A 25,601-nucleotide genomic window follows, 5' to 3' on the forward strand; every position below is an offset into this window, starting at 1 on the left:
TTTACAGTTTTTCAGTATATAATTTATTTTTAAGTTATTACTTAATTTAAAGTTTATTTATATTTATTTATTCAGTTGGCTTTAATCGTGTTGGACAACTTGCGCAAACAAATCAGCTGCTTTTAAGCGATATCTGATTTGCTCATCCCTATCAAAAAGCGCATATTTATCGATAACACACAAATTGCAATGGCTGCTTCTTTCCGTATTTGCATAAAATTTTTAATAAATAATACGTTTTAAGGAGAATTGTGAAACACACTGACCAGCAGGATGCACGAACAACAACTGCATGTAGTCCCACAGCTAATCCATGACATCAAAGTGGGGTAAGAGTTGCCCTGTGAGCAACAGGTTGGACAGCCGTTCACTAAAGCACTAAATATTTCTTGCAGGTTGGTGGAGGAATCCTTCAGCATAACCAACAAGACGCTGGACATCTTCAATTGCGTCATAATGTGCGAGAGCTGCCATAATGCAAAGGGAGTGAAAAGCGTACTAAGGATTAAGGACTGGGGATAGTGGAGCAGATGACGGAAATTCACCTGGTAAGAAATCTGAACTGTGTATCATAACCATCTAGCTGATTTGCTGATTTTCTGTCATAGACATAGCTATATCGACTCGGCTAATCATTCTGATCAATAATATATATGGTTTATAGGGTCAGACATGACTACTTCACTGCATTTGCAAACTTATAACTAAAATTTTAATGCCCTGCAAGGGTATAAAGTTCCAGTTCCAAATTTTTTTAGCTTCACATCACAAGTGAAGAAAGCGCCCTGATAATAGAAAACCAAACCAAAAAAGTCAAACTAAATGTTATGTTAAACATTTCTTGGTAGTTCAGGCGAAGTTTCATCAAGAAAAATCATAGTGGATGCCTTAGTTTGATGAAACATCGCCTGTATTACCATCTTGTGTCTGGTGTCTCGTTTAGTTCCACAGTTCCGGCTCAGTTGTTGAGTGTAAGGTCGAAGAAGATGGAATTATTTATAACTAATTTATTAAATTTATTCATTTTCTCGCCATTTTTCAGCGTCCTTATGCAACGAATCCGTGTGAAGAGCTTCCTGAAGCAAGCGAATATTCCCCCATGTTTGATTATGTGCCGCCAGGACTGATTACTCTGCTTATATCCAACACGTACGTTACTTTTATATTCAATGGGGATTTTTTTGTACTGTCCTTTCTCAGTGAACTTATTCGTTCTTTGAGGCTAGGTTTGCAAAAAGACTATATTAGTTAGGAACAATTTTGTAGTATTTATTGCTATTTCAGGTATTTCTTTAAAGGTTATTATTATTTGTAGGTTTTCTCTTTTAGAAAGTATTGTGAAAACCATAAACCGGTGGGCATCTAAAACTCTATTGATTTATATTCTGAAGGAGCTGCGTAAAGTCCGCCAAGCTATCGGCATAATAATCCGGTTGCGCTTCCACTGGTGCATTCAGCATATCCTCCTTTGTGAGGCAACCGCTGAGCACCAGCAGGGATTGGTAGCCACAGGCCTTACCAAACTGCACATCCTGCACCAGGGTGTCACCAATGAAGATGCACCGCTTGGGGTCTGGAATATCAAACATTTCGCCAAACATATCACCTAAAATTGGAGAAGGTTTGCCTAAAAAGGTTGCCTCTCGTTGAGTGTAACGCTTGACATGCTCCAAAAAGTCAAAGAATCCAGCCACGTTAAGATTTTCTGCCAAGGGCATAATAACATCACTACCACCGGCTATTAACTGGCAATCCTCGTTCTCCTGCAAATGCCTAATAGCCTTGGCCAGCTCCACATAGGAAAGGTCCAAGTGAATGTCAAAGAGAACGGCTCCAACGGGCTTCTCAATGGCCAGATGTTCGACCAGCGAGGCGGCTGTCACGTGCTCCTTGATGTTCTGAAGAAGAGTTAGGGGTTTATATAAACCAACGCCAAAGCAAATGATTCACCATCTCCCTTACCAGCGACTCGTACTCAATGTTGTGCTTACGCAACGTCTCATTGGCCTCCAAGGACATGAGGGAGAAAACCCGTTCCCCTGGCTTATGCTTCTTCAGGTACCTCACAATCGTCTTCACCGGATGCACAATGTCGTCCTCGTGCACATTCTGAGCGCCAATATGCTGGAACTTCTCCATGTAACCCTCCTCCGAGCGGAAACTATTGTTGGACACGAATTTGATTTGCTTGCCGGCCGCTTTCAGGGCATTAACGGCCGGACCGGTGCCGGGAATCCAGCCAACGAGCATCCAAACGACGCCATCGCAATCGCTAATGACCAGGTCGAAGGAATCGATGAACTGGCGCTGCTCCGCCAGGCTTAGCTTGAGGATGTGACGAGGCGGCGACATGGATATATGGAATGAATGGATATACTATATGCTTGGATGGATGCTGGTTGCGCGCGCACGGAAATTCGAAAGCCGACTGACTGCCTTTGCCGGCAGTTAACTTTCAATGTCAACGCTATGACATTGGTCCCCCATCTCTCCTCGGAGGCCCTAAAATGTACATACAAACATATGTATATGCCAGCCCAAGTCTCTTTTATTGCACGATGAATTAGCTAGCCGAGCCGGGCTGAGTGGCTTCCCGTTTGATAAGATTTAGTATGTAAATAGACGCCTTTTTTTATTTTGAGTGGGAAGCAACGTGAAAGAAGAGTGCTCTGTCTATTTTCTTGCCTAATCATCCGGCAGGAAAGTGATGTGCTTTTTATAAAGAGCTCGAAGAATGTATCGTTAGCTTCGTTATTGTTTTGGAATTCTTCACATTCAACTTTTTAAAATGTATTCATTAGCTGTTAGCATTAACTTTGTATAATTAAAGTATTACAAGGCATAAAATCATAGAATTTATTAGAATGTCCTTGCGCTTTACAGCACAAGTTGGTGCTTAACAGCACTCTGTAAGCGATTATCCTTCGGATAACTGACAAGAGAGTACATGTCATCGAAGTTGGCTTCCTTTCCCGTTTCTTTTCGTTTAGATAGTATTCTTATAGTTAGAAGTAAATCATATTTGTAGTAAATAAAAAAATATGTATTGGGTTACGTTACTTTCTGTTAACTTACATTGTTGTTACAATGTTGTAAAGTAATATAATATCCCTTTAATTGTTTAATTATTTTCAATACAAGTTATTGAAGACGACCCTAACACCCTTTGGTTATCGATCGATATGCCTTGGTTTCTGTTTACATCGTTGAATGTCGTTGCTTGTTGCTCTTTGTTGTTCATTTTGAGCTTATGGGCCTATTACATGCACAAACATGTACAGTAGAAATTATTTTATAATAACTCTTCGAATTCGAAATATATTAAATATAAAAAATCAAATTTTATTATGTTTCCCTCAGTTTAGATTAGATTATGCTAAAATATACTTGCTAAAGATAATATCTTCACATTTCTTCCCCTGAAACCCCACAAAACCAACCAGAATTTCATTTTCAGAAGCATTTTTGAGATGCAAATCGTAAAAATTATTCCAAAACTTACTCTACTTATTATATAGAGAGTTGCCCTAGCTAAAGTATAGTATATAATAACTAGGAAGGAAACTAATATAGCATTTTTTAAAAAAGAAAACCCTCTTCTTCCCCTAGTTCATTCCATCGAGAACCCACTGTGGCCCACACGTCAACACCTTGACATTGATTGCTGCGGCATTTTTCCCCCAGCCGCGAAACGGAAAAGGCAAGAAAGCCACCGAAAGCAACGGAAGGAAACCCAAAAATGTAATGAAAATGGAACTGGCCAATAATTCAGATGCAACATTTCAAATTTGTGGTCGTGGTGTCCGTGTCCGTTCCCGGAAAAGAGGAAAGAAAAAAAAAAAAAATACGAAAGAAGGCCCATGGGCCGAGCACTTGATATGTACATACGTACACGCTTTGGGTTTATCACAAGTCCAAATCGATTGCCGCCGGTAAAGTTAGTTTAGTTAGGCGTCTCTCTGATAAGATACCGAGTCCCCCCGAGTAGCGAGCGAGGAGCGAGACCGGAGTACCCGAGTTGACGCAGCCCCGGGCAAAAGCAGAAGAAAGCCACATTCTGGCCCACCAAGCTCGGGAGCAACTGTCGATCCACAGCAGTTATACAATAAGTTTTTCGCAAAATTGCCACTATGTCTGCACTTGCGGCTACAAATAACGGAGGCCTAACGTTGGAGGAGGAGCCGCCCCAGCTGAATATCCTGGGTCAGCTGAAGACCATCGAGCAGATCAATGAACAGCGCAGGATATTCCTCAATGGGACCATTGCCGAGGAGAGCATTGCCGCGGGCAATGGCAACACCGAAGTCCATGAGAATGAAGAGGTTCTGGAGCGGAATCTAAAAGAGTTGGAGAAGAAAACGGAGGTGGCAGTGGAGGCAGTGCAAAAACTGGCTGATGAGCCTGCAAAGGAATTGCCGGAGGACAAAGACGAAGAGAAATCAGAGCCATCAAATGAGGAAAAGCCACAGCCGCCGAGTACCTTATCCCTAAATGTAAAGTACGCCACACTACCTAGTCCCAGTACTGTGACACTCAGATCTCCGCTCTCACCGCCCCCCAAACCGCCCATGCTGAGTCGCACCCGGAGCATAGGTTCCGGCGATGGCAAAAGTCCCGTCTCACCAGCCAGTACACCGATCCGTCAGAGCTTTCCCGCGGCAGCTCCATCCACTGTCACATCGCCCACAGAGAGTTCGCCGGCAACATCGGCAGGGAAATCTGGCGAAGACACGGCCCCGGCCACCGTTTCCGCTCGTCACTACGAAGGATTGATTGAGGAGCTGCGTTGCCCGGGCTGTGCCGGTGCCATGAAGGCTCCCATATTGCTCTGCAAGAGTGGCCACAGTATCTGTGAGCAATGCACCCGCATTCTCCTTATGTGCCCACTGTGCAAGGTAAGAATTGACGTCAGCTTGACACCACGTTCGTTCGGTTATCAATACACCTATCTATCTATATATAGAGTTTCCTCCTAAGTTCTTATCTAGTGACGTGTCAGTAAGTAGAAACTAAATAGAAGTTCAGGCTCACATTGATATCATCGACGCGTAGCCACTTTTACGACTTTAATCAATTCTCAAGAGGAGATGGACAGTCCTATCTTTTATACATATTATAAATTTTAATTGAACATACCTGATTCCATCAAATGTGTCTTTCTCTGCATTGACAGGAGGCCTTCACCAATTCCCGTTCGCTGACTGTGGAGGCGTTGTGCGCCAAGGCTCACTTCCGGTGTGGACATGCTTCCGGTGGCTGCCAGGTGCGAATGCCAGTGGTCCTGCTGCCCTGGCACGAGCAACAATGCATGTACAAGCCCATGAAGTGCTTCATGGGTCGCGTGTGGGGCGAATGCCGCTGGCAGGGACGTGAGGTGCAGTGGAAGGAGCACCTGGAGGAGGAGCACACGGATCGGCTGTTCCGCTCCAACAGTGCGGACCTGGAGTGGAATCTGGTTACGCGGCGTAAGCCACTCACTGGGTACTATGTGTTCCAGGCCCATGACGAGATGTTCAACTTCTATGAGATCCATGATCGTCAGCGCATCCTGTTTACCATGACCTGCACCTCGAACCGTCGGGATAGCAAGTATAATTTCGCCTACGAGGTCACGGTTTTGCAACCGGACAACGAAGCTCTATCCATGACCCAGAAGTTCCCAGTGCACAGCGAGTATGACAAGGATATCCTGATGGAGGGAACGTGCGTCAGTATACCCCTGAGCGAATTGAATCGCTTTATGGATCAGGATAAGGTAAAAACATATGGGGCAAAGTAATTTGAAAAAGTCTTTGAACTTAAGGAAGGTTTTAAGTTGGTCAGAAAGTAATTTGTAATTCAAAAAGTAGGGACAGAAAGCGACCCTTAGCTAACTTATTTTAATTTATTTATGTTTGCCATAATAATTTTGCAGTTTTCCCAAGAACAGTTCTTTAAATTGTCTGGAATAGATTTACACATTGATAAGAAATTTGTCGACCGTTATCTCAAATAATTTAACAAGCGTTATCAGTCAGTTATAAATAAGTACATTGCTGCAAATTATTTAACTAACCCCGCAGAGTATTTTATGGGGTGCAACAAAATAGAAATTAAACTGAAATAGAAACATATAATTAATGAATTATGATATTTTCTTACCTTGCAGGTCCTCCACTATCGGGTCAGTGTGCTGGCGGTGAAGTCACCTCGCCGGGCAAAGCCTCCGCGCCAGAGTCTGCCGTCGCAGCCTGTCGATCTCGAGCAAGCCCCCAATGGCGGCATCAATGGCAAGAGTGTGCCATCTAATATGATCATAACGCGCACATATAAGGAAGCCATTGGCGAGGTGGTCGCTGCGCAGACTCCGTCTGAGATGGCCTCGCCGGATACGGAGGATGACTCGGTGGCCAGCGGTAATGGTATGCCGGAACTTGAGCGAAAGTGGGGCACTCCGCAGCTGCATTTCAATCGTAAATATTTACGAAACACTTTGAACGATTCAACGCCATTGGAGGATGAACTGCGTCCGTTGGCTGGTGATTTGCGCAATGGACACGGCGACGACAAATTGTCCCTGTGCAGCAACAGCACGAGCTACACGAAAAAGGTGTCCGACTCTCTGAGGAGGAGTTTCCGGGCCTTAAAGGCGGATATTGTAGAGATGCGGCCGTTCCACAAGAAGCCAGTGAAGGGAGGATCGCCGCCCTCTCCGGTGAAGTCAAATAGCAGTCAGTGAGATTATATCTTCTATGTCCTTGCCGGGTATTACAATTGTAGTCAGTGAAGGAGTCATATTCACGTTCGGTCCTGATCCTATTACGTCGAGGATATACAAACTTTGGCTTCCCAAAGTTAATTTTCTTTTTTTTTACACCATTATTTTTTTTCACTTGTACAATTTGTTATAAATCCTATGCAAAATACATACACACATATTATTGTAACTAAAAAGTAAAATTAATAAAATAGAAAGAAGTATTAGACTTGCTTTAGACAAAAAAAAAAGGAGAACCTTCAAAAATATGTAAATATATGTATTTAAACTGTAAAACTAATTATGAAAATGTATTACTTACTTTTTCTCAAATTGGAAATAAATATTTAAATAAATCATGTATATATTGGAAGTCCACTTAAGTCTATAATGTGGAGTTACTTTTGTAAGTTCAAAATAATTAAATTAATAGGCGAATTTCGTCTCGCTGTATTTAAAGTTACAAAGGTAACTTCCACCTTCCAACAGACATGATTTGTTGTTTCAATCTTAAGAGAGAGAAATCTAATTGTTTTTTGACTCCAAAATTCAGTGGCTTTCCTTCTATATAAATTGATAATGCGACAAAGGACTTGACTGTTCCAAAGGGACATCATAATATGCCTTCTATCCAGAAATATACATACTTAACAAAATCAACTTGATTATGAAGTGAAAAGCTTTTCTTCTACAAATATAATACCCTCTGCAAATGGGTAATCAAGTAAAACATATAGTATTCATTTTGGTTGACTAATTCTTTATCTAAGCGTACACTAAACACAAAATATACAGCCGAAATTTCGCCGCCAAATGCTACAACAGACCCTGCATCTCGTTCATGAACTGCAGATAGGCATCATCCTTGGTGGGCGGCTTGCTGTGCGCCTCAGCGGGTGCGTGGCTGGCATCGCCCGTTGCATGACGAGGTCTCGCCGCCGTACGCCGCTGATCCTCACGCTTCACGCGCAACGTCGATGGCACAAAGCGGGTGACATCGGCACTCAGATTCCTGGAAATTAATAGAATTAATATATTGTTTTTATAGAGGATCCAGGATGTGATGATTACTCACCTGATTTGCGGTTTGGCTGTAATGGTGGTCACACCCTTGGCAGAATCCTTGGGTGGACCTCCGCCACCGCTACTGCCCAGCTGCTTGTGGTGAGCCATTCGTGGCGGTAGGCCTGGCGGCGGACCCGGTGGCATTCGGAGACCCATGCGAGGCATGGGTCCGAGAGCATGCGGTGGTCGTGCTCCTGGTGGTGGACCAGGCGGCATGCGGAGTCCAAACCCGGAACCGGCATGTGGCGGTCGCATAGGTGGCGGGCGGTACATCATGCCCGGTGGTCCGAGATTGTGAATTGGCGGTAAATGCGGCAGCTGCGGTGGCGCCGGCACTGAAGACGGCGGTGGCAGTGGAATCGCCGGAAGTGTGGGTGCGGTCGGTGGAGCTGGTGCTGGGACTGTGGGGAAGGGTTTCGCTGGTACAGGATTGATTGCGGGCAGCTCGGGCATCTCATCATCCTTATCTGGATGCTCATCCTCCTCGCTATCACTGCTGGTCATCGATCTTCTATCCGAGCTGGAGTCTCGTTCTTGATGCTTCGGCGAGTCCTCGTCATCTTCATCGTCGTCGTCCCGCAGTTTATCGACATCTGCCTTATCCGCCGCCAGCTTGCGATGCTTCCGCTTGTGTACGTGCTCCATTTCCTTCATAAAATCATCGATATTCTGGCTGCTGGGCTCCGTTGTTTCCCTTTCTCTATCTCCCTTATCCTTGCTCTTTTTCTGCGACGACTCCTGATCCGATTCATTCTCCTCCGCCTCACCATCGTAGTCTGAATTACCCTCGGCATTAGAATCGAGCTCGGGCATGGCAAACAGATTCGGCGGTGGACCCGGCGGTACGCCCAACCAGTCTTTCTCCTCATCGTCTTTCGATTTCTCAGCCTGCGTCGTTTCACTTACAGCCGTGTCACTGATTTTGGTTACACCTGGTGGAGCACCAGGCGCATAGGGCGGCAGGGCCATGGTCATGGGCGGTGGGGGAACGCGTATGCCACCGACAGCACCGAATCCGCCAAGAACGCCAGCACCGGCGGCACCAGGCGCCGCGGCAGTACCAGCCGGTGTGGTTGCATTAACGGGCGCTGGCAGGGGAATCTCATCGACCTGGACACTCTGGGCGTGCTTGACACTCTCGTAGTACTGCTGCTTTTTCAGCCGCTTCTTCTCGTACTCCACCTCCTTGCGCTTCAGGTCTGCCCAGTGTTCGGGCTCGTCGTTGTGCTGCAAGGGAATATTCAGCACAAGTTTTAATATTATTGAAGACAGTACATACGTAGAGCCGCATTACGCGGTCGAAGGTCTCCTTCAGCTTTTTCCGCTTGTCCCGCAAGACCTTCTCGTTCAGCGGTGAGGGTTGCAGCACGTTGTACTCTGTGATATGGAGGCACTGCATCAGTTTGTGGGACTCAATGCCTTAGCTTTGCTAGCTACTCACCCATCTCATCGATCTTTTCCATTTCCTCGAGGATTTGTGATGGATCCTTATTCTTAAGGACCGCCGCCCGGACCATCTGGCGCTGCCTCTTGTTCTTTTTGAGCTCCTTCTTGCGGGCCTCCTTGCCTGAAAGTTGGGAGTGGGGTTAGCAATTCGCCGCTATTGAATTTTCCGCACTTACGCGCCTGGTCCGTGGGATTCATGTATTTGCCACTCTTGGTGGTGTTTATGGAGCGGCGCCCCATTATGCAAGTCTTTTATTTTGGCCACAATTCAAGGAAATGGTATTTGGAAATCAGGAACGGCGTTTTATGTTGTTTTCTTGTTTTTTACCACGAGAACCAGTGTTGACTAACGCTGGAATAGCTAGAGTGGTGAATTGACGATTAAAAATTGCCGGGTTATCCAGCTGTTTAAATAACGCGTGGTAGAGGTGGGAAAAACAACAATATTCGCGAATACTTAAGATACCTAATTATAAGATGTTTTAAGATGCACCTGAATATAGTATAATTGTAATAAAACAAGTAGATTAAAAGCAATAACTTTTACTTATCATTTTTGTTTTTCCACAAGCTACCATAATGTGGCCATATCGATAGTTTTGCGAAAATATCGATGCAAGTAAATTTTGTAATCGTTTTTAAAATTATGCGCGCGGGTAATTTAACTATGTTTAATGCTTTTATTCGGGAAAAACAACAGAATAGGCCGACCAAATCTTGTTTATTAAATACCTTTTTAATTATGATTATTGATAAACAGAGAAACGGTTGTTAAATGTAAAGGATCAGTAAGTATTTTTCAACAGCAATTAACACTGAATGGTAAGTATTCAGGAGCAGAAATTAACTATGATCAGTAATTAATTTCGAACACTAATAAACAATGACTTGCAACTTTTGTAACACAACACATATCTGAGACGTGGCTGGTAGAAGTCACTTCGTTCCGGGGATGTTAAAACAACTTGGGAATCATAAGCACAGATGTGAGAGATTTGTTTTGGAACACAGAGCAAGCTATTTTAACAAAACTATGAAGATATTTTTCTATATAATTTTACTGGTATATATCTTGGAGCATAGAGAATCGGTGGACTATATATATACATATTTATATCTGACATAGGAACAATCAGACGATTTATAGGACTATGATCAGTAATAAACTCTGAGCAGTAAGTAACTCTGAACATTCAGTAAGATCAGTAATTAACTATGAGCAGTAAGTAACTCTGAACAGTAATTAATTAAAAATCTATGACCAGTAAGTAACTATGATTAGTTAGCATATATGATCACTAAGTATGTATGATCAGTGATTAACTTTGAACACTAATAAACAATGACTTGCAACTTTTATAACACACCACATATCTGAGACATGGCCGGCAGCAGTCACTTCGTTCCGGGGAGGTTAGAACAAGTTGCGAATCATAAGCACAGATGTAGGAGATTTGTTTTGGAACAAATATAAGCTATTTAAACGAAACAATGGAGTTATTCTTCTATAAAATTTTACTGGTATATAAATCGGAGCATGCCGAATCGGTGGACTATATATATACATATATAGATGACATAGGAACAATCAGACGATTTATAGGACTATGATCAGTAATAAACTCTGAGCAGTAAGTAACTCTGAACATTAAGTAAGACCAGTAATTAACTATGAGCAGTAAGTAACTCTGAACAGTAATTTATTAAAAATCTATGACCAGTAAGTAACTATGATTAGTAAGCATCTATGATCACTAAGTATGTATGATCAGTGATTAACTTTGAACACTAATAAACAATGACTTGCAACTTTTATAACACAACACATATCTGAGACGTGGCCGGCAGCAGTCACTTCGTTCCGAGGAGGTTAGAACAAGTTGGGAATCATAAGTACAGATGTGCGAGATTTGTTTTGGGACAAATATAAGCTATTTAAACGGGAGTATAGAGTTATTCTTCTATACAATTTTACTGGTATATAAATCGGAGCATGCCGAATCGGTGGACTATATATATATATACATATATAAGCTGCCATAGGAACGATCGGAAAATTAAAAGAAAAAGAACTATAACTTTTCAAGTAGCAGCAGATTTTCATCAAATTTGATATATAGCCATTATATATTAATTTAAAATTTTGCGTACAATTTTATGAACATCGGACTACTATATCGTATAGCTTCCATAGGAAAGATCGAGAAATTAATATAATTAAAAATTATAACATTATCTGTTTTCAATAGATTTTCATTAAATTTAAAAAATTTAAATTTAAGATATACCCCTTCTATATTATTCTAGAATTTTGATTTTAATTTTATGAAAATCGGACTACTATATCATATAGCTGCCCTACAAACGATCATTAGAAATAGAGGAAAGTGAAAAAGGGAGGAATCATGTAAATCATTTACATATGTGAGATTTTCTCCAAATGTTAAAGCTACCTATAAAGACCTACTTAGGTTTCCAGTTGACACTATATTCATATATAGAATGCAACGCAACACTGGCTTAAATTGCATCGAACTTTGGAGCGTGCTTCATTTAGGTTAACAATTAATTTCTGAAACGTAAACATGGTAAATTAAGATATAAGGCTCTTTAAACGAAATTTAAGCCAATCAATAAACATTTGTGTAGTTTTTATGTCGAAAAAACAGAGGGAATGCAGTTTACATTGGTTGTGGGAATGTAATAGTAGCTTAGATTTAATCGATAACTATAAATAATACATAAAGTACATGTGCAATTACGCTTAGTTTAAGTAATTCTTGGGTAATTTCTTTCGCAGTACTCTCAGGCGGCGTTTCTCCTCGGCACTTTCCTTAAACACTGTATAGCGTGGTATTATCTGGATCCACCTGCACGGCCTGAACAATAAAGCGTTTGCGATCCAGGACATCGATGGGTGCCGATGGCTGTGGAGGAGGGACAGATTAAATTAGTAAATTAAATATAATTATTGAAGATTTAAGGGATGTACATAGAAAGGGTGGAAATTGGGATAAGCGCAAGCAGAATGTATATATATATATATAATTAATAATTAGGGCAGAGACGGTTAGGCATGCATTAAGATTAATTCGATAAATAAACATTTAATCTGGAAATGTAAGTACTCACACAATGCAACAAACACAATACGTTGTCTCCTCACATCTTCACTTTCATTTCTGCCTCAACTCAGCTATAAGTTACATATATTGCATCCTTAACCAATCAATCTCTAAACAACAGACGCCAATTTTTAGTTAGGTTTTAGAAACGAATTAATTCAACGATATCACAAGTTAATTAATAGTTATACATTATTCCAATCAATTGTTAACAATTTTCTGTGTGTAGTGTGTGTGTGTGGATTGCATTGATTGTGGACTCTAAGAAAAATACTCGAATTTTTTTATCTAAAATGAAATACAAAGAGAGAAACAAAGGTAAAAACATACATGTGTAAAAAGTGATTAGACAATGACAATACTTAGATTAAATGGAAGACTTTAAGTTGCAGCTAAATAAGCTTATTGTTTATTGCTTAACACTTGGTTAAACAACTAATGTGTATAGACTTTATAAACAGCTGCTTGTAGTAACACTTGAATAAATATAAACAAGATAGTTTTATAGCTTGTGGAACCTGAATGGCGGCTTAATAAATAAATATATATAATTTTCTAAAAAAAAAGAGAAAGCTAAATAGAATACTTTATAATATACTTTTAAAGATTTCAAATTCCTAAATGAACTAATACAATTTTATATTTAAGCATTGATTTTATGCGGTCTTTTAAAATGACTCATTAGTTGTAATTCCCTGAAATAGGGAAATATTCAATAAAAGGGAATACAAAATATATCTAACTCAATTAATTCCGCATCTTTAAGTACTATGCGTATAAATAATAAGTGAAATTGATTTCACAATCACAGCGACTTCTGTGACACTCAGCATAAAGCTTGGGAGTCAGTTAAAAGAGATAGAAACACTTAAACTAAGTAGCCACCACCAGGAACCCACCGCATACCAATCAAGGACGAGCACAAACGATTCCCAGACCAGAGACTAGACCAGAACCCATCCCAGCCCAGCCCAGGAGCTTCGCGTTAGGGTGTCAAGAGAGAGAGAGAGAGATGGGAGCAGGGCACACTCCTATCTGGAGCCACTCACGTCGGTGCACTTGCACTGCGTCTCATCAAAGACAGTGCCGGTGGTGCAGCTCTGATTATAGCGGCACACGCAAGTGCAATTGGCGTCGTCCCAGTACTTGCTATCCACCTGCTCCAGGCACTTGTCCCGTGCATCCAGATTGTGGCACTCGCAACGGCACAGATCCTTGCGATACGACTGATACACATTGCAGTCTTCCGCCTTGGTGCGGCAATCGCAGCGGCAGGCTTTATGCTGCTCCACGGAGACAATGGCGAATGGCCGGCGTCCTCCAGTTGCAGCTCGATCCACCTTACGCACGCGCAACTGAACAATTTCCGTTTCCGTTGGCTGACAGGAGATCAATGTCGAACCGCAGCAGCCGTTGCAGCGACTGATCCGTGTGCAGGATGGCGTATAATAATAGTTGGCCTCCTCCTCGCCAGGTGGCTTCAGCTCAACTATCGTTGGTTGCGGCGAGCAGCTTGCCGGTGTTGCATTCCTTACGGCAGCTAAAGGGAAATTGAACGAGTATCAATAGCAATTTATGTTAATACAATTAATTCTAATTGATTGGTCTTACATCTTGTGACACTGCGCTTGAAGGTTTCTGCAAAGGAAGGCATATTTTATCATGTGTTAACATGGAAGTATTCTTACCTACTTACCCTTCGAAGATATTTCTCCAGACACATCGTAATCGGCGGTTACGTTGCTCAACTCGGACACGGACAGAGGCACCTGTGAAAAGAAATCGTATACAAATGAATATATGGGTTAGCCAAGCATTCATTTGAACTTAGTCATTGATTGCTACCTCCTTTTGTCAACTAATAACGTATTATAGCTCCCAATTGACGCAGATATTCCGTAGAAAAACGGATGCCAAGTGCAGTTGAATGTGCGTCACCCCTTGGTTTTTATTGTTCATTTTTTAAATGAAATATTTGGATCACAGCAGACGGAAGAGAAGCAGATCCAGAGTTAATTGTGCCACGTGCCTTACGTTTTTGATTTTGGCCAATTCGCACGTACATAGATGTGACGCTGTGAACGCCGTGTTTTCGCCATGATTCATTAGCAGCTTTAATGACTGCTATTCCCCAACAGAAGCTGCTAATTCCCATATCAGTTGGATCGGCTGGATATCAGGTATTTCTATATCTAAATATATAACAACAACAGCTGCGTCGTCACGAGTCGAAGAAAGTTCAAGGGCAAATGAAAATATTTCTTGCAAAATGGGAAATGATGCCTGTGATTTTTTCTAGACCAATTTTGCGATATCTCCACACACATTTAGATTACTTTAATTTCATTAAATAAACATGAATTTCCCCTTGAAATTAATAGTGTCTCTAGAGAGCTGAGAGTAAACAGACTCGAACAGATATTCACATTTACAAATGTCAAAAGATATAGACGTCACAAACCAGTTGAAATTGTTGTGACATTTTAAGGAAATTGCATAATAATTAATTTGTATACATTGTTATAATAGTCTATTAATAAATTATGTATTTCCTTGCCAGCATAATGCAGCATTTTATGAAATATTGTTGTTTCCCAATGGAATACTTTTAAAATGGCCCTTTTATGGTGGTTTTCTATCCATCCTTAAAGCTTTCCATGAAAATCTTTATTCTTAACCAACTTCATAACAAATATTTTACTTTGATTACTTTCTCAATAAACGTTAATCTGCACAAGTTGCACTTCCAGGAAACGAATCGTATTCTTGTGTTATCACAATTGACATAAGACTAATTGCGTTCAAATATCCGGCCAATGTTATTGTTACGATTTATGTTCTTACTTCCAGCTATTTGCTGAGTGCTTAGAAACCGATCCAATTGTTTACTTAATTAGCCACCACCATGACTCCCTCCTCCTGAAACTCTTTCCCCGTGACTTCGAGTTGAAAATCTCCTGTTTATCTTTGCATTGACGCAAACAAATCCTCATAAAAGATTGGGAACAAATGGGGAAACTGGGAGCCCAAGTAATAAACGTAATGCGAACTACATATTTGTTTTGGAATCAAGACAACGATCAAGGCTATCCAATGGCAAAGACCAAATAAGCGGGAAAAATGCTTAGTTACTAAGAAAATAAACTAGTAAAGCAGATACAGTCCAGTGTGGTATTGTATTAATCTGAGTATATTCGAAAGGTGTGAATATTTTTCCTTGGAAATTCGGAAACAGAACAATTGAGACAAGTAAGAAAATCATTGAAATCATTACATTTCCATATAGAATTAGAATTTCATACTATTGTATCAATGGGAGAAGAGACTGAGACAACAACGTCACTTTCATGGACTGATCCCGATCTTGGACGATTGTTTTGGGTACTAATGGTGTCTGGGATCGGGCCTTGGTGTCTGGGGATCTGTGGATCTGGGAACGGGGTCTTGGATCTTGGCCCTGAGTGTGGGCTCGGTGGATGCACGACGACGACGACGACGACATGCGGTGACGGAGACTGGGACACCGACTGACTGCGTCTTATCAAAGTGCAAGCAAGGCGGCGATGACGCTGACCCAGATTGGTTTTTGTTATGGCGCCACGATGCAACAACTAGCAGCGGGAGGCAGGCTTCCCTCCACTCAGATTTAAAACAAACAAATGTTTAACTTAAGGGTTTTAACTGTCTCGCTGCATTAAAATCTATTTACCAAAATGCAAGTTGAACTAAGGTAAATAATTCTTTGGGAAAAGGATTGCATTTGTTTTAAGTACAGCAAAGTAATTAAGTAAATATGTAAATATTTGAAATTATTGTGGCAGGGGAAGGCAGATAAAAATGTAGACATTTGAAATGATTTATAAAATCATCAGACTATTGAGATTGAAAATTAGGTTTGATATTAAATGAGGCTTGCACGGGTCAAGGCTTGAGGCAGTACTAATATAAAGTTTATCAACCTTAATCAATCTAAAATCTGTCAATTGAATATAATTAACTTCTTCACATCAAATTAAATCACTTATAAGAGAATCCTAACTATACATACCTCAATTTCGATTGCTTTTCTTATTTTTCCTACTAAGTTTTATAACATTCCCATATAATTAACTTCTTTACATTAAAATAAGTGATCCTAACTTTACATACCTCAATTTCCCTCTGTTTTTCTATTGTTTTTCTAATGTTTCCTACTAAGTTTTATAACATTCCCATATAATTAATTTCTTTACATTAAAATGAGTGATCCTAACTTTACATACCTCAATTTCTCTCTGTTTTTCGATTGCTTTTCTTATTTTTCCTACTAAGTTTTATAACATTCCCATATAATTAACTTCTTTACATTAAAATGAGTGATCCTAACTTTACATACCTCAATTTCCCTCTGTTTTTCTATTGCTTTTCTAATTTTCCCTACTAAGTTTTATAACATTCCCATATAATTAACTTCTTTACATTAAAATAAGTGATCCTAACTTTACATACACCAATTTCCCTCTGATTTTCTCTTGCTCTTCTAATTTTCCCTACTAAGTTTTATAACACTCCCTTCCTATTTCTAAAATAATTCATTTAAGCTTACTGCTATTGGTTTTCCTGCTGCAGCTGCTGCTCCTTGACAGCAGCTACCTTCCTCTACTGGTTGCGATGATGTTGCGTCCGGATCATCCGCCTGACGGAGCAGACGCACCTTGGTCTGTGAGGTGGCGGCCGAGGGTGTGGCCGCGGCATAGAAGAAACGCTGCGATGGCAGACGATTGTTGGCGGAAACAAGGGCCACGCAGGCTGCCCGATCGACTATGCAGAGCAGCAGGAGTAAGGCAAGTGGCAGGACGATCAATGGTTGTGGTTGCACCTGGGTTCGGGTTCGAGTTTGCGGCATGGTTAAGCGCGTTGTGTTGGGTGTCTCTGCTAGGTGTTAAGTTGAAGTAACAGTTCCTGCTAGCGACACTTATATCCTGTTAAAGGTGTGTGTATATGTCCTTCTGTAAAAAATAAACAAGAAAGTTAGAAAAACTGTATATAATCTACAATATATAATAAGTGTGAGCTCATATGAGAAACGAATTTTCTAAGCAGGGACTTTAACTGCCCAAAAAACTGTTAAATATAGAATGTAGATAAATAAACCGCACAGATAATTTATCTAGACACCTCCTCTAAGATATGTTAGCCCTGGAAGCTGCTGAGTGTAAAAAAAAAACTATATCACCCTGTCAGATTTCTTCTAGACTTTCCTGTATGATTAACAACTTGATTTAGTGAGTTAGCTTCCCCTCGTCAGCAACGGAAATTCACTTTTGTTTCAATGTTTACCTTTTTTATAATTTCTGTTGTCGATTTACGAGCACAATGTCAGCTCTTTGCGGCCACACCAACAGGTGGAAGAGGTAAACAACAGGTGGGCGGACGGAGGCCTGTTCACCCGCTTGAATTGGGGTCGCAGCGGCGGTTACGAGTGCATTGGAATGGGGAATTCTTTTCGACTAACTTGACATTGATATAAAAACCGTTTATCAGAAGCACACACACTCGCACACACATCCGAGGGCGCACAACTCATGCGTCAGGCATATCAATAAGACAATCAGATTGCCAATTGCATGACAATAAAGCCATCAAAAGCAGGGAGCCCAGTGACTCACAAATCAACTAAATAAATAAATAAATACCTCTTGATCGTTGGTGAAGAGTTCTAAAAGAGCCAGAAGAAGTTTATCAAATCACTTGGCATGATCATTAATAAAGCATTAAGTGAGTTCTACAAATGAGGTACTAACTGGGCTATAATTCAAGTGATTGGAATACAATTTAATGAGTAAACTCCTAAGCGAAGTAAGCGAGTATTTCCTTTTTCTTAAATAGGACCTGCATAAACTTTATACTTAATCAATTCAATTATTATTAATGAGTTTATATTCATTGTTTCTTTGCTAATCAGTAACATCTTGAGCAACACCCATATACCCCACATCATAAATAGCTTGTAGGGTATCAGCCAATGCATTGCCACATTTGTGGATGAATGAACAACGATTGTTGGCCGACTGTTTGCTCGTCTCTTTTATAGTTTTATATGTTTATATGTTGACTCATAAACCAAAAAGCACTTGTGGCCATAAAGCCCACCCATCCTAAAGGCGACAAAATGTTTTTTATGTAATCACAGCGGCAATCAAGGAGTTTCAAGTGGAAAACCTTTTGGGAGGCGACTGGAATTTCCTGTCTAGGGGGAACATGTTTGGATTTTTAATCCTTTTTACTTGGGAAAGAAAAATATCCAAAAATCAAATTTATACCATTTAAAAAGGTTATTTTATACATATTTTATAGGTATTTGTATATGTTCTTTTAGAGAACTACAAAGATACATACTTTTACAATCACAACACAAGATGCTGTATCTAGCCATAAAAATTCTCAATATATAATATATTTAATAGATTTTATATTTTTTATATATAATATATTTAATATATTTTATATTTTTTATATATAATATATTTAATATATTATATAATATATAATAATATATTTTAATAAAATCCAATTTCCAAGGGTATCAAAATAACCTTAACTCAAAGTGTAGGGCTCCACTTTGGCTGGGAAAAAAACTGAAATGCATTTTATTATTTTTAATTATTCTCGGCTTTCTTGGTCTTTTTTTTGCGTTCTGCTTAAATATAAAATTCTTATTATAGGTCAGTTCGCGTTTCCCTTTCAGTTGCTGGATTTTTTTTTCGATAACGCAGAACGCACGCCCAACGATAATGACAGACCTCTGGTATTCGTTGGAAGCTATAGCTACATATATATGTACATATGTACATATATAATGCCTGGTCAAGGCGCTTTATCAGTTTACTAAATAATACAACAACAAAAATAATAATAAATAATGCTAGAGTAGATTTACTATTCATTCATAAAAATGCAAAACAACAAAATGAAGACCAAGGGGGGGAAGCGGAATATAAAGACAAAATCGGAACCTACTATGCATTATTGTGTAAAGTTAAATAACTATTGTTAAGCGTTGGAATATCTCCATATTTTGTTTAGTAAACAAATAGTTATTTCAGATATATTGATATTTTTGGAATTGATATTTTGTGAAATTTTTGAAAAAAAATTTGCGTTATTTGAAACAATCCTTTTTGATAATATTATATGACCATTTTTTTCGATAAATCAAAATTTGAAAACCTCATAACTAAGTCAAAAAATCATTAATTCAAATTCGGAAAGCTGTCCTATGTTAGTTTTTGGTAGCTTAATAAAACTGCATTTCAAATTAAGAATTTTAAGAAATTTAAATTTTTATCAATTTTTTTAACGATGTAACCCCTTTAATTTTTGAAAAAAATTGAAAATAAAAAAAAAAAAGTTTTTTTTCTCCCGGAGATAGCTAGAAAAATTCGTCTGTCAATGCTGATCAAGAATATATATGATTTATAGAGTCGGAAATGATTTCTTCACTTCGTTTTAAGCTTCTGACTAAATTCACAATACCCTGAAAAGGTAACAAGCCTTAGTTTTTTCATAACTATTACAATAATAAATACCCTTGTACGCCAAAAAGTTAGATACTCCCTTTTCAAAAGAGTATTCAAAATATAAGATGAGACAAGAAATAATACCCCAAAGAGAGTACGAATGCAAACAACAACACAGGAAAGGAGATAGGGACGGTGAGGGGGTGTGGCAGGAAAAGAAATGATCAGCAAATGATGTTAAAAATAGCTTTTAAGCTTCACTTGTAACGGAACCTGAGGAGTTTAAAAAAAACGGCAGCAAAAAGAGTGCGCTTTTCCCGCTCCTCCTTTCGTCATGTTTGTGCTTGCGTTTGAGGTGTAATGCGTACGAAGCGGGGTGGGGGAGGGTTAGTGTTTATTTGCCGTTTGTAATCAACCCACTCACCCACACACACACACAGAGGCCCCCACACTGCTATCAGCACGCGCTGCATCTACTTTTCATTGTTTTCTGCTGTTTTTTTTTTGTGTTATATTTCTATTTTCTTGGCTCTTTAACAGTTAAGCAAATACTGATTGATATGACAGCCAAAACTAACAATTCCGTTGGGCTACCTATCTTGGCATACATATATGAATGCTGTTTCTCCGTGTTGCCAGGTGTTCATTCCACACACACACATACACCTGTCTGATTCATCTTGACATTCTTTGTACCGTTGTATTTGTTGTTGTTGATTTTTGACTGTGTCTCTGTTTTTGTTTTCTTTTTGTACCGGATACCCTAAAGGGTGAAAGATGTTAAAATTTAGTATTGTACAAACAAATACAAAAAAAATCGCATTCTTACATATTTTCTTTTAATTTGTAATTATTGTTCAACATATGAAAAATATGTGTTAAAAACCCTTTGGAAATAGCAACAAGCTTGAGAACTGGGTAACTTACAGTCGAGCTTACTCAGCTTAAGCTTTCATAATTTTGGCTGCTGCATTCCAACATGCCGAATTCCAATAGCAACAGCTGTAAGTTAACTTAAAAGCGGTCGTTAAGTTAAAAAATCTTTTTTTTAAGATTTAATACATCATATTTGGAAAAGTGCGGTATTATTAAGGCAATTTCAAGCTCAATTGTGAATTTTAAACAACCTTAAACATCAGTTAAATTAACCAATGCAGGTGTGTTTAACCTTTTTCCAAAAATTCCTTTCCAGTGCGTCATCCAAAATTAAATATATATGGGAATTCGCGAGGATTCGAAGGGTAAAGCAACAGGGGAATCTTGAATCAGATCCCAACTTGGGCGGTCCGCAATTATACAAGGGAGTGGCGTGTCCCGAACGGGGGGACAATTGCAGAGGAGTTCTCCTCCAGCAAATCAATTACAATATACTTGTATCAACGGCAACGAACGACCACGACGATAATTTCCACAGTCTCCTCCACGGGACCACTGCTGATGCTGATGGGGCGCATCGCATTTTCATAATAATCAGCGAAGAGCGAAAAACAAACAGCTCCAGCTTCAGCTCCAGCTCCAGATCCATTGGAGGAGGGATGGTGGTGGCCCTCCCTCCCTTAAGATAAATTGTGGCAATGGATTTGAAGTCTCACTCCAAGGAATCGGGTTAACAGAACCGCATGGAATGTGAGTTAAAGATTAACCGATTTCAACTTTCAGACGGAGTAAATAATTAACAATTCACATCCGCATCGATTACATGGGAAATTCAATAGGGTTTGTTACTTTTCACATAAATAAAGAAGAGAAGTCTTGAATGGGATAAATAAATAGATCATAATATCATTAAATATATCATATAGATAGTAATTGATGGTTTAAAAGCCAGCTATATGAAAAGAGGCTACACCCATAAAAACACCCTACACCCTTATAAAAACGATAGGAAATCCCAAAGAATTTAAAAATTGACATAAAAATCTACTTAAACCTTAACTTACGACTTGTAGGTATTTAAGCTTTAGTTTACGTACTAAAAATGCAATTTTGAACAAAGTCTTTAATGTGATTAATAAATCTTAAATGACATCCTATAATTCAGATATAATATAAATGAAACTGGAGCCATTTTAGGCATCACTAATTACTGAACGAAATGATATTGATGATGCACCAACGACTCGCAAACGATTTACTTTGGGGTTTTTAACTCGATTTGAATATTGATTAAAGCCAGGCTTTAGACTTTGTTATTCTGATTTTATTTTTCTCCTGTCATGGGAAGTCAAGCGTAGCCATTTTCACGGGGGTTTTCCACACACACACACACACACACACACACACACACACACACACACACACACACACACAAAGGTGAGTTCAAATTATTCGAGAGTCACATTAAAATAAAAACGTTAATTGCCAGAGACTTTTGTTTTTGTTTGCATTGTGATTGTAGCTTTTGCATTTGTCAATAATAAAAACTTGGTTCTGGATCTCAGTCGAAAAAGCTGTTTTGAAAAAATAAAACACAAATAAATCAAATAATAACAAAAGGCAAAAGCTTTTTTTTTGGCCCGGCTTTAATGGGGCAAATGTGGAAAACATATAAACAATAACAAAAAGCTGTTTTAGTTTAAATGTTAGCAGAGCTTGAGGGTCGCTTGCTGGCTTGCTTTTTTTTTGTGATATTCATTTATATTTAAAACAATGGCATTCGAATATCTGCACGCGCAGAATGTCAGTCGAAAAACAAATGATTTCAAATGGTATATCATTTTTATCACTGAATAAAATCAAATAAAACTTACGCTAGCTCACTTAAAAAATTAACTTTTCGACAAAGTAATTAAAAAAATATATATTTAAGACACAACAAAACAAATTCGCAACAAAACACGGCACAGGAAAAAAATAATCACGAGAAAAAGGTATTTTGTGATAAATATATTTTGAGCGCGACGGGGTTTTCGCCGAGAATCGGTTATAAACTGCGATCCAAGCGCCAGCACGTATCGTTCGAAACTGTAGTGAGTGTGGGCCAAGTTACTGCTCCCTCGTGCCTAGGGATGGCAAATATTCGTGCACGATCGGACTTAAAACATACCCATCAAGAACTTAAAGGCATTTATAATATTTATAAAAAATATATACATTTTGTATGAAACATTCAATTTAAACTCAAAGCCAAATAACTGTATTCAATTTTAAAATGCAACATTTAAATATTATCATTGCTCACGCCCATCTCTGGGCGTGTTTTCGAAAATGTCGCACGACAACATGCTCTTTAACAGCAGTCGCGCTCTCTTGGGACTCTCTTTGGCTGCTGCGTGTGATAATCAGCTGTTAGCTAACATGCCACTGATAACGACAACACCATGCGTGAGCAACTTAACAGAAGAGTTTCTTCAGGTTTCGTTTACTGATAACAGACAGCTTACACCTGTTAGTACCTGTGGCATATAACATGGCCTCACAAACGGTACCAGATAACAGATATAGAATCAAGCTTGTTCCGCTAGGGATTTTCCAAAGTGGGCTTGTCGATGTTCTCAACTTAAAAGTTGCAATTTTATGCAAGCATCTCTTAACTGACTATCGAATAACTAACTGAAAGTAAGAGTCAGAAACTTGGAAAATATTGAATCCCAAAAAAAACCTTAAGCTAAAGATACACATTCTTAGCAATCGCGATATCCACTGAATTTTAAACCTCCAATAGAAACTAAAACATTAAAAAGAAAGCTATCTTAATTAAACTAAAATTATAAACATACTTAAAATATAATAAACCTTACTTTAAAATTTAATTTATCGATAATCTACATCACAGTTCTTTAAAAATCCTAATCAAATGCTAAGTTATTAAAATGTATATATTTAAGTAAGTTCATCATATCATAACTAAGCCAAAACACCATTAATTTTAAATCGGAATACTAGCCTATTTTAATTTTTACAAGGCTAATAAGTCTGCATATTCAATTAAATATTTAAAGAAATTTAAATTTTTGTTTTCAAATTTTTGACACATTTATAAAATTTTGAAAAATTGAAATTTTAAAATTTTGTGTCGGAGATGTCGGCTTTTAATGCTGATCAAAAATATATATGATTTATAGGGTCGAAATGATTCCTTCCCACATTTACGAGCTTCTGATTAATACCTGATTCTAATTCTGATTAATGATTTGATACCCTACAAGCTTAGTTCACCATTTACTTAAATATAATGGTTAGTTACCTTATACCTTACGTTACGTTCATATATGTATATGTTTCTCGCTTCTTACCTATGGATGCTTCTCGTTCACATGACGCTCCAGATCAATGGCCCGGAAGAAGGGCCAGAAGCACAGCTGGCATGTGTACTGGTCGTGCTTCCGATCCGTTTTCATATGTTGATTTAAGTGACTTCGCTGGGCGAACGTACTGCCGCAGATGGGGCAGACGTGTGGCCGGTGATTCAGGTGCTTGCTATTGACGTGCTTCTTTAGGTGATCGGACGTGGCAAAGTCCGCCTGGCAAACATCACAGACATGGGCGCGCAACAGGATGTGGACACGTTGCAGGTGGGATCTGAGGGCCTCGCGGCTACCATGACTCCGGCCGCAGTAGCAACACTCCAGAGCATTACGATGGTGCGACTGCTTCAGGTGGTTCACCAAGCTCAGACTACCGGAGAAGCCATTGGCGCAAAAAGGGCACACAAAAACACTCGGCTTGGCGTCCACAGTGCACAACTCCTTGTCCAGATCCATGGGCCAATCAAATGTTAGATCGTTACCCCAATCAGCGCTGGGCAGAATGTCTTCGATATTCTCCTCCAACATCTCTAAGTCCTCAGTTTCGTCAATAAGGCTTTCTAAATAAAGTATTATATATTGAGATTATTGATTTACACTAAGGCAAATTTATGCTGACCCGTTTCGCTTGCCGTAGACTCCAGGGAACGCAGGTGATGCACCTTTTCGGCGTGCTCCTGCAACTGCTGCATACCGCTGAAGCTCTTCACGTCGTTGCAGTTGTCCGCACACATGCCACAATAGAACAGCGACTGCTCGCCGTGCCAGGTAACGACATGGCGGTAGAGGAAGGTGGCTGACGAGTACTTCTTACCGCACTGCAGACACAGGAACTGGGAGCCCTTGTGCTTTCGCTCCTGATGCCGTTCTAGTCGGGACTCATCGCCGTACAACGTCTGGCAATACCGGCAAATAAAAAGGCGCCGAAACCTGGCCTGGCACTCTTGTTCGTGGCGCTTGGCGGCAAGATGACGCGGGAACGCCGTCAAACAGGTGCCGCAATGGTATGTTCGCTTTGCGGAGCACTTCTTTGTCGGCAGGGCTATGCGGTTGCCCATTCCCGATGGCTTCGGTCTTATTGCTTTTGGCTCCATTTCCCAATTTGTAATTCACTTTTGCCTCGCAAATTGCCAAAACAAAACAATTCGCGCAGTGGGACCGTTCTCTTATAGCAGGCTTGGAAAATATACTAGGAACAAAGCAAAATCATACTTTCGGACATTTCTTTGCTCCGACTGAAAGCTAAACTACCCACACTTGACATTAGTAAAATCATTGGGAAAATCATAGAAAATCTATAAAAATATGGTGGCAACATCATTTCTAGAGGAACAGTTATTTTAAATTTACACTTTGCACTTATTAATTTCTCAAAAATACTATATTATTTTGGTATTTTTCTGACTATTGATTCAAAATCTGCACAATTTTCACAATAACTCAAAATTTTTGAAAGTCTTAAAATATTAACCGACTAGAACGA

At 39.5% G+C, this 25,601-nt stretch overlaps 5 protein-coding genes across 7 annotated transcripts; 1 reads left to right on the forward strand and 4 right to left on the reverse strand.

Moving 5' to 3' along the window:
* The first annotated feature begins 165 nt into the window (after window positions 1–165).
* LOC110179110 (uncharacterized) lies at window positions 166–7,099 on the forward strand. The gene is made up of 5 exons (XM_086839068.1): window positions 166–548; window positions 1,043–1,149; window positions 3,610–4,895; window positions 5,174–5,755; window positions 6,149–7,099. The coding sequence occupies exons 3-5, from the start codon at window positions 4,131–4,133 to the stop codon at window positions 6,716–6,718; spliced, it is 1,917 nt and encodes a 638-aa protein (XP_086695194.1). The 5' UTR covers window positions 166–548; window positions 1,043–1,149; window positions 3,610–4,130; the 3' UTR covers window positions 6,719–7,099.
* Window positions 1,249–3,612, reverse strand: LOC110179111 (uncharacterized). Its single transcript, XM_020946501.2, has 2 exons — window positions 1,963–3,612; window positions 1,249–1,898 (listed from the first exon to the last, which is right to left on the reverse strand). The coding sequence occupies exons 1-2, from the start codon at window positions 2,350–2,352 to the stop codon at window positions 1,371–1,373; spliced, it is 918 nt and encodes a 305-aa protein (XP_020802160.2). The 5' UTR covers window positions 2,353–3,612; the 3' UTR covers window positions 1,249–1,370.
* A 376-nt stretch (window positions 7,100–7,475) lies between the features above and the next one.
* Window positions 7,476–10,396, reverse strand: LOC110179097 (uncharacterized). Its single transcript, XM_020946482.2, has 5 exons — window positions 9,424–10,396; window positions 9,243–9,368; window positions 9,081–9,178; window positions 7,812–9,028; window positions 7,476–7,748 (listed from the first exon to the last, which is right to left on the reverse strand). The coding sequence occupies exons 1-5, from the start codon at window positions 9,485–9,487 to the stop codon at window positions 7,553–7,555; spliced, it is 1,701 nt and encodes a 566-aa protein (XP_020802141.2). The 5' UTR covers window positions 9,488–10,396; the 3' UTR covers window positions 7,476–7,552.
* A 1,471-nt stretch (window positions 10,397–11,867) lies between these two features.
* On the reverse strand, window positions 11,868–22,837 carry Pvf1 (PDGF- and VEGF-related factor 1). Of its 3 annotated transcripts, none has more exons than XR_002319364.2 (6): window positions 16,958–17,360; window positions 14,069–14,141; window positions 13,984–14,010; window positions 13,422–13,912; window positions 12,380–12,660; window positions 11,868–12,174 (listed from the first exon to the last, which is right to left on the reverse strand). XR_002319364.2 is itself a non-coding variant. In XM_086839072.1 (6 exons), exons 2-6 carry the CDS (start codon window positions 17,255–17,257, stop codon window positions 12,082–12,084), a joined length of 984 nt encoding a protein of 327 aa, XP_086695198.1. In that variant the 5' UTR covers window positions 17,258–17,360; window positions 22,622–22,837; the 3' UTR covers window positions 11,868–12,081. The 3 variants fall into 3 exon arrangements, 1 of the variants encoding a protein (XP_086695198.1); XR_015273077.1 differs by having other exon boundaries at window positions 13,279–13,912; window positions 16,958–17,257; XM_086839072.1 differs by lacking the exon at window positions 12,380–12,660 and adding an exon at window positions 22,622–22,837.
* Window positions 17,214–25,464, reverse strand: LOC110179071 (zinc finger protein 639). The gene is made up of 4 exons (XM_086839071.1): window positions 25,374–25,464; window positions 24,738–25,307; window positions 24,107–24,678; window positions 17,214–17,360 (listed from the first exon to the last, which is right to left on the reverse strand). The coding sequence occupies exons 2-3, from the start codon at window positions 25,210–25,212 to the stop codon at window positions 24,107–24,109; spliced, it is 1,047 nt and encodes a 348-aa protein (XP_086695197.1). The 5' UTR covers window positions 25,213–25,307; window positions 25,374–25,464; the 3' UTR covers window positions 17,214–17,360.
* Between the last annotated feature and the right edge of the window lie 137 nt (window positions 25,465–25,601).

The sequence above is a fragment of the Drosophila serrata genome, unplaced genomic scaffold, assembly GCF_035046125.1.
Source record: "Drosophila serrata isolate PLE 108 unplaced genomic scaffold, ASM3504612v1 contig_362, whole genome shotgun sequence".
NCBI classification, from domain to species: domain Eukaryota; kingdom Metazoa; phylum Arthropoda; class Insecta; order Diptera; family Drosophilidae; genus Drosophila; species Drosophila serrata.

What these genes read in the sequence shown, in the direction of transcription:
- LOC110179111 (XM_020946501.2), bottom strand. Translation starts at nt 2,352, where the DNA reads ATGTCGCCGCCTCGTCACATCCTCAAGCTAAGCCTGGCGGAGCAGCGC. An exon ending in ACATTGAGTACGAGTCGCTG is followed by an intron (nt 1,899 to 1,962) that starts GTAAGGGAGATG and finishes ACTCTTCTTCAG; the next exon opens with AACATCAAGGAGCACGTGAC.
- Pvf1 (XM_086839072.1), bottom strand. Translation starts at nt 17,257, where the DNA reads ATGCCGCAAACTCGAACCCGAACCCAGGTGCAACCACAACCATTGATC. An exon ending in CAGCAGGAAAACCAATAGCA is followed by an intron (nt 14,142 to 16,957) that starts GTAAGCTTAAAT and finishes TTCTTTTCACAG; the next exon opens with GTGCCTCTGTCCGTGTCCGA. An exon ending in TGGAGAAATATCTTCGAAGG is followed by an intron (nt 14,011 to 14,068) that starts GTAAGTAGGTAA and finishes CTTCCTTTGCAG; the next exon opens with AAACCTTCAAGCGCAGTGTC.
- LOC110179097 (XM_020946482.2), bottom strand. Translation starts at nt 9,487, where the DNA reads ATGGGGCGCCGCTCCATAAACACCACCAAGAGTGGCAAATACATGAAT. An exon ending in ACCGCGTAATGCGGCTCTAC is followed by an intron (nt 9,029 to 9,080) that starts GTATGTACTGTC and finishes ATTCCCTTGCAG; the next exon opens with CACAACGACGAGCCCGAACA. An exon ending in ACAGCCAAACCGCAAATCAG is followed by an intron (nt 7,749 to 7,811) that starts GTGAGTAATCAT and finishes ATTAATTTCCAG; the next exon opens with GAATCTGAGTGCCGATGTCA.
- LOC110179110 (XM_086839068.1), top strand. Translation starts at nt 4,131, where the DNA reads ATGTCTGCACTTGCGGCTACAAATAACGGAGGCCTAACGTTGGAGGAG. An exon ending in TTATGTGCCCACTGTGCAAG is followed by an intron (nt 4,896 to 5,173) that starts GTAAGAATTGAC and finishes CTGCATTGACAG; the next exon opens with GAGGCCTTCACCAATTCCCG. An exon ending in GCTTTATGGATCAGGATAAG is followed by an intron (nt 5,756 to 6,148) that starts GTAAAAACATAT and finishes CTTACCTTGCAG; the next exon opens with GTCCTCCACTATCGGGTCAG.
- LOC110179071 (XM_086839071.1), bottom strand. Translation starts at nt 25,212, where the DNA reads ATGGAGCCAAAAGCAATAAGACCGAAGCCATCGGGAATGGGCAACCGC. An exon ending in GTCTACGGCAAGCGAAACGG is followed by an intron (nt 24,679 to 24,737) that starts GTCAGCATAAAT and finishes TACTTTATTTAG; the next exon opens with AAAGCCTTATTGACGAAACT.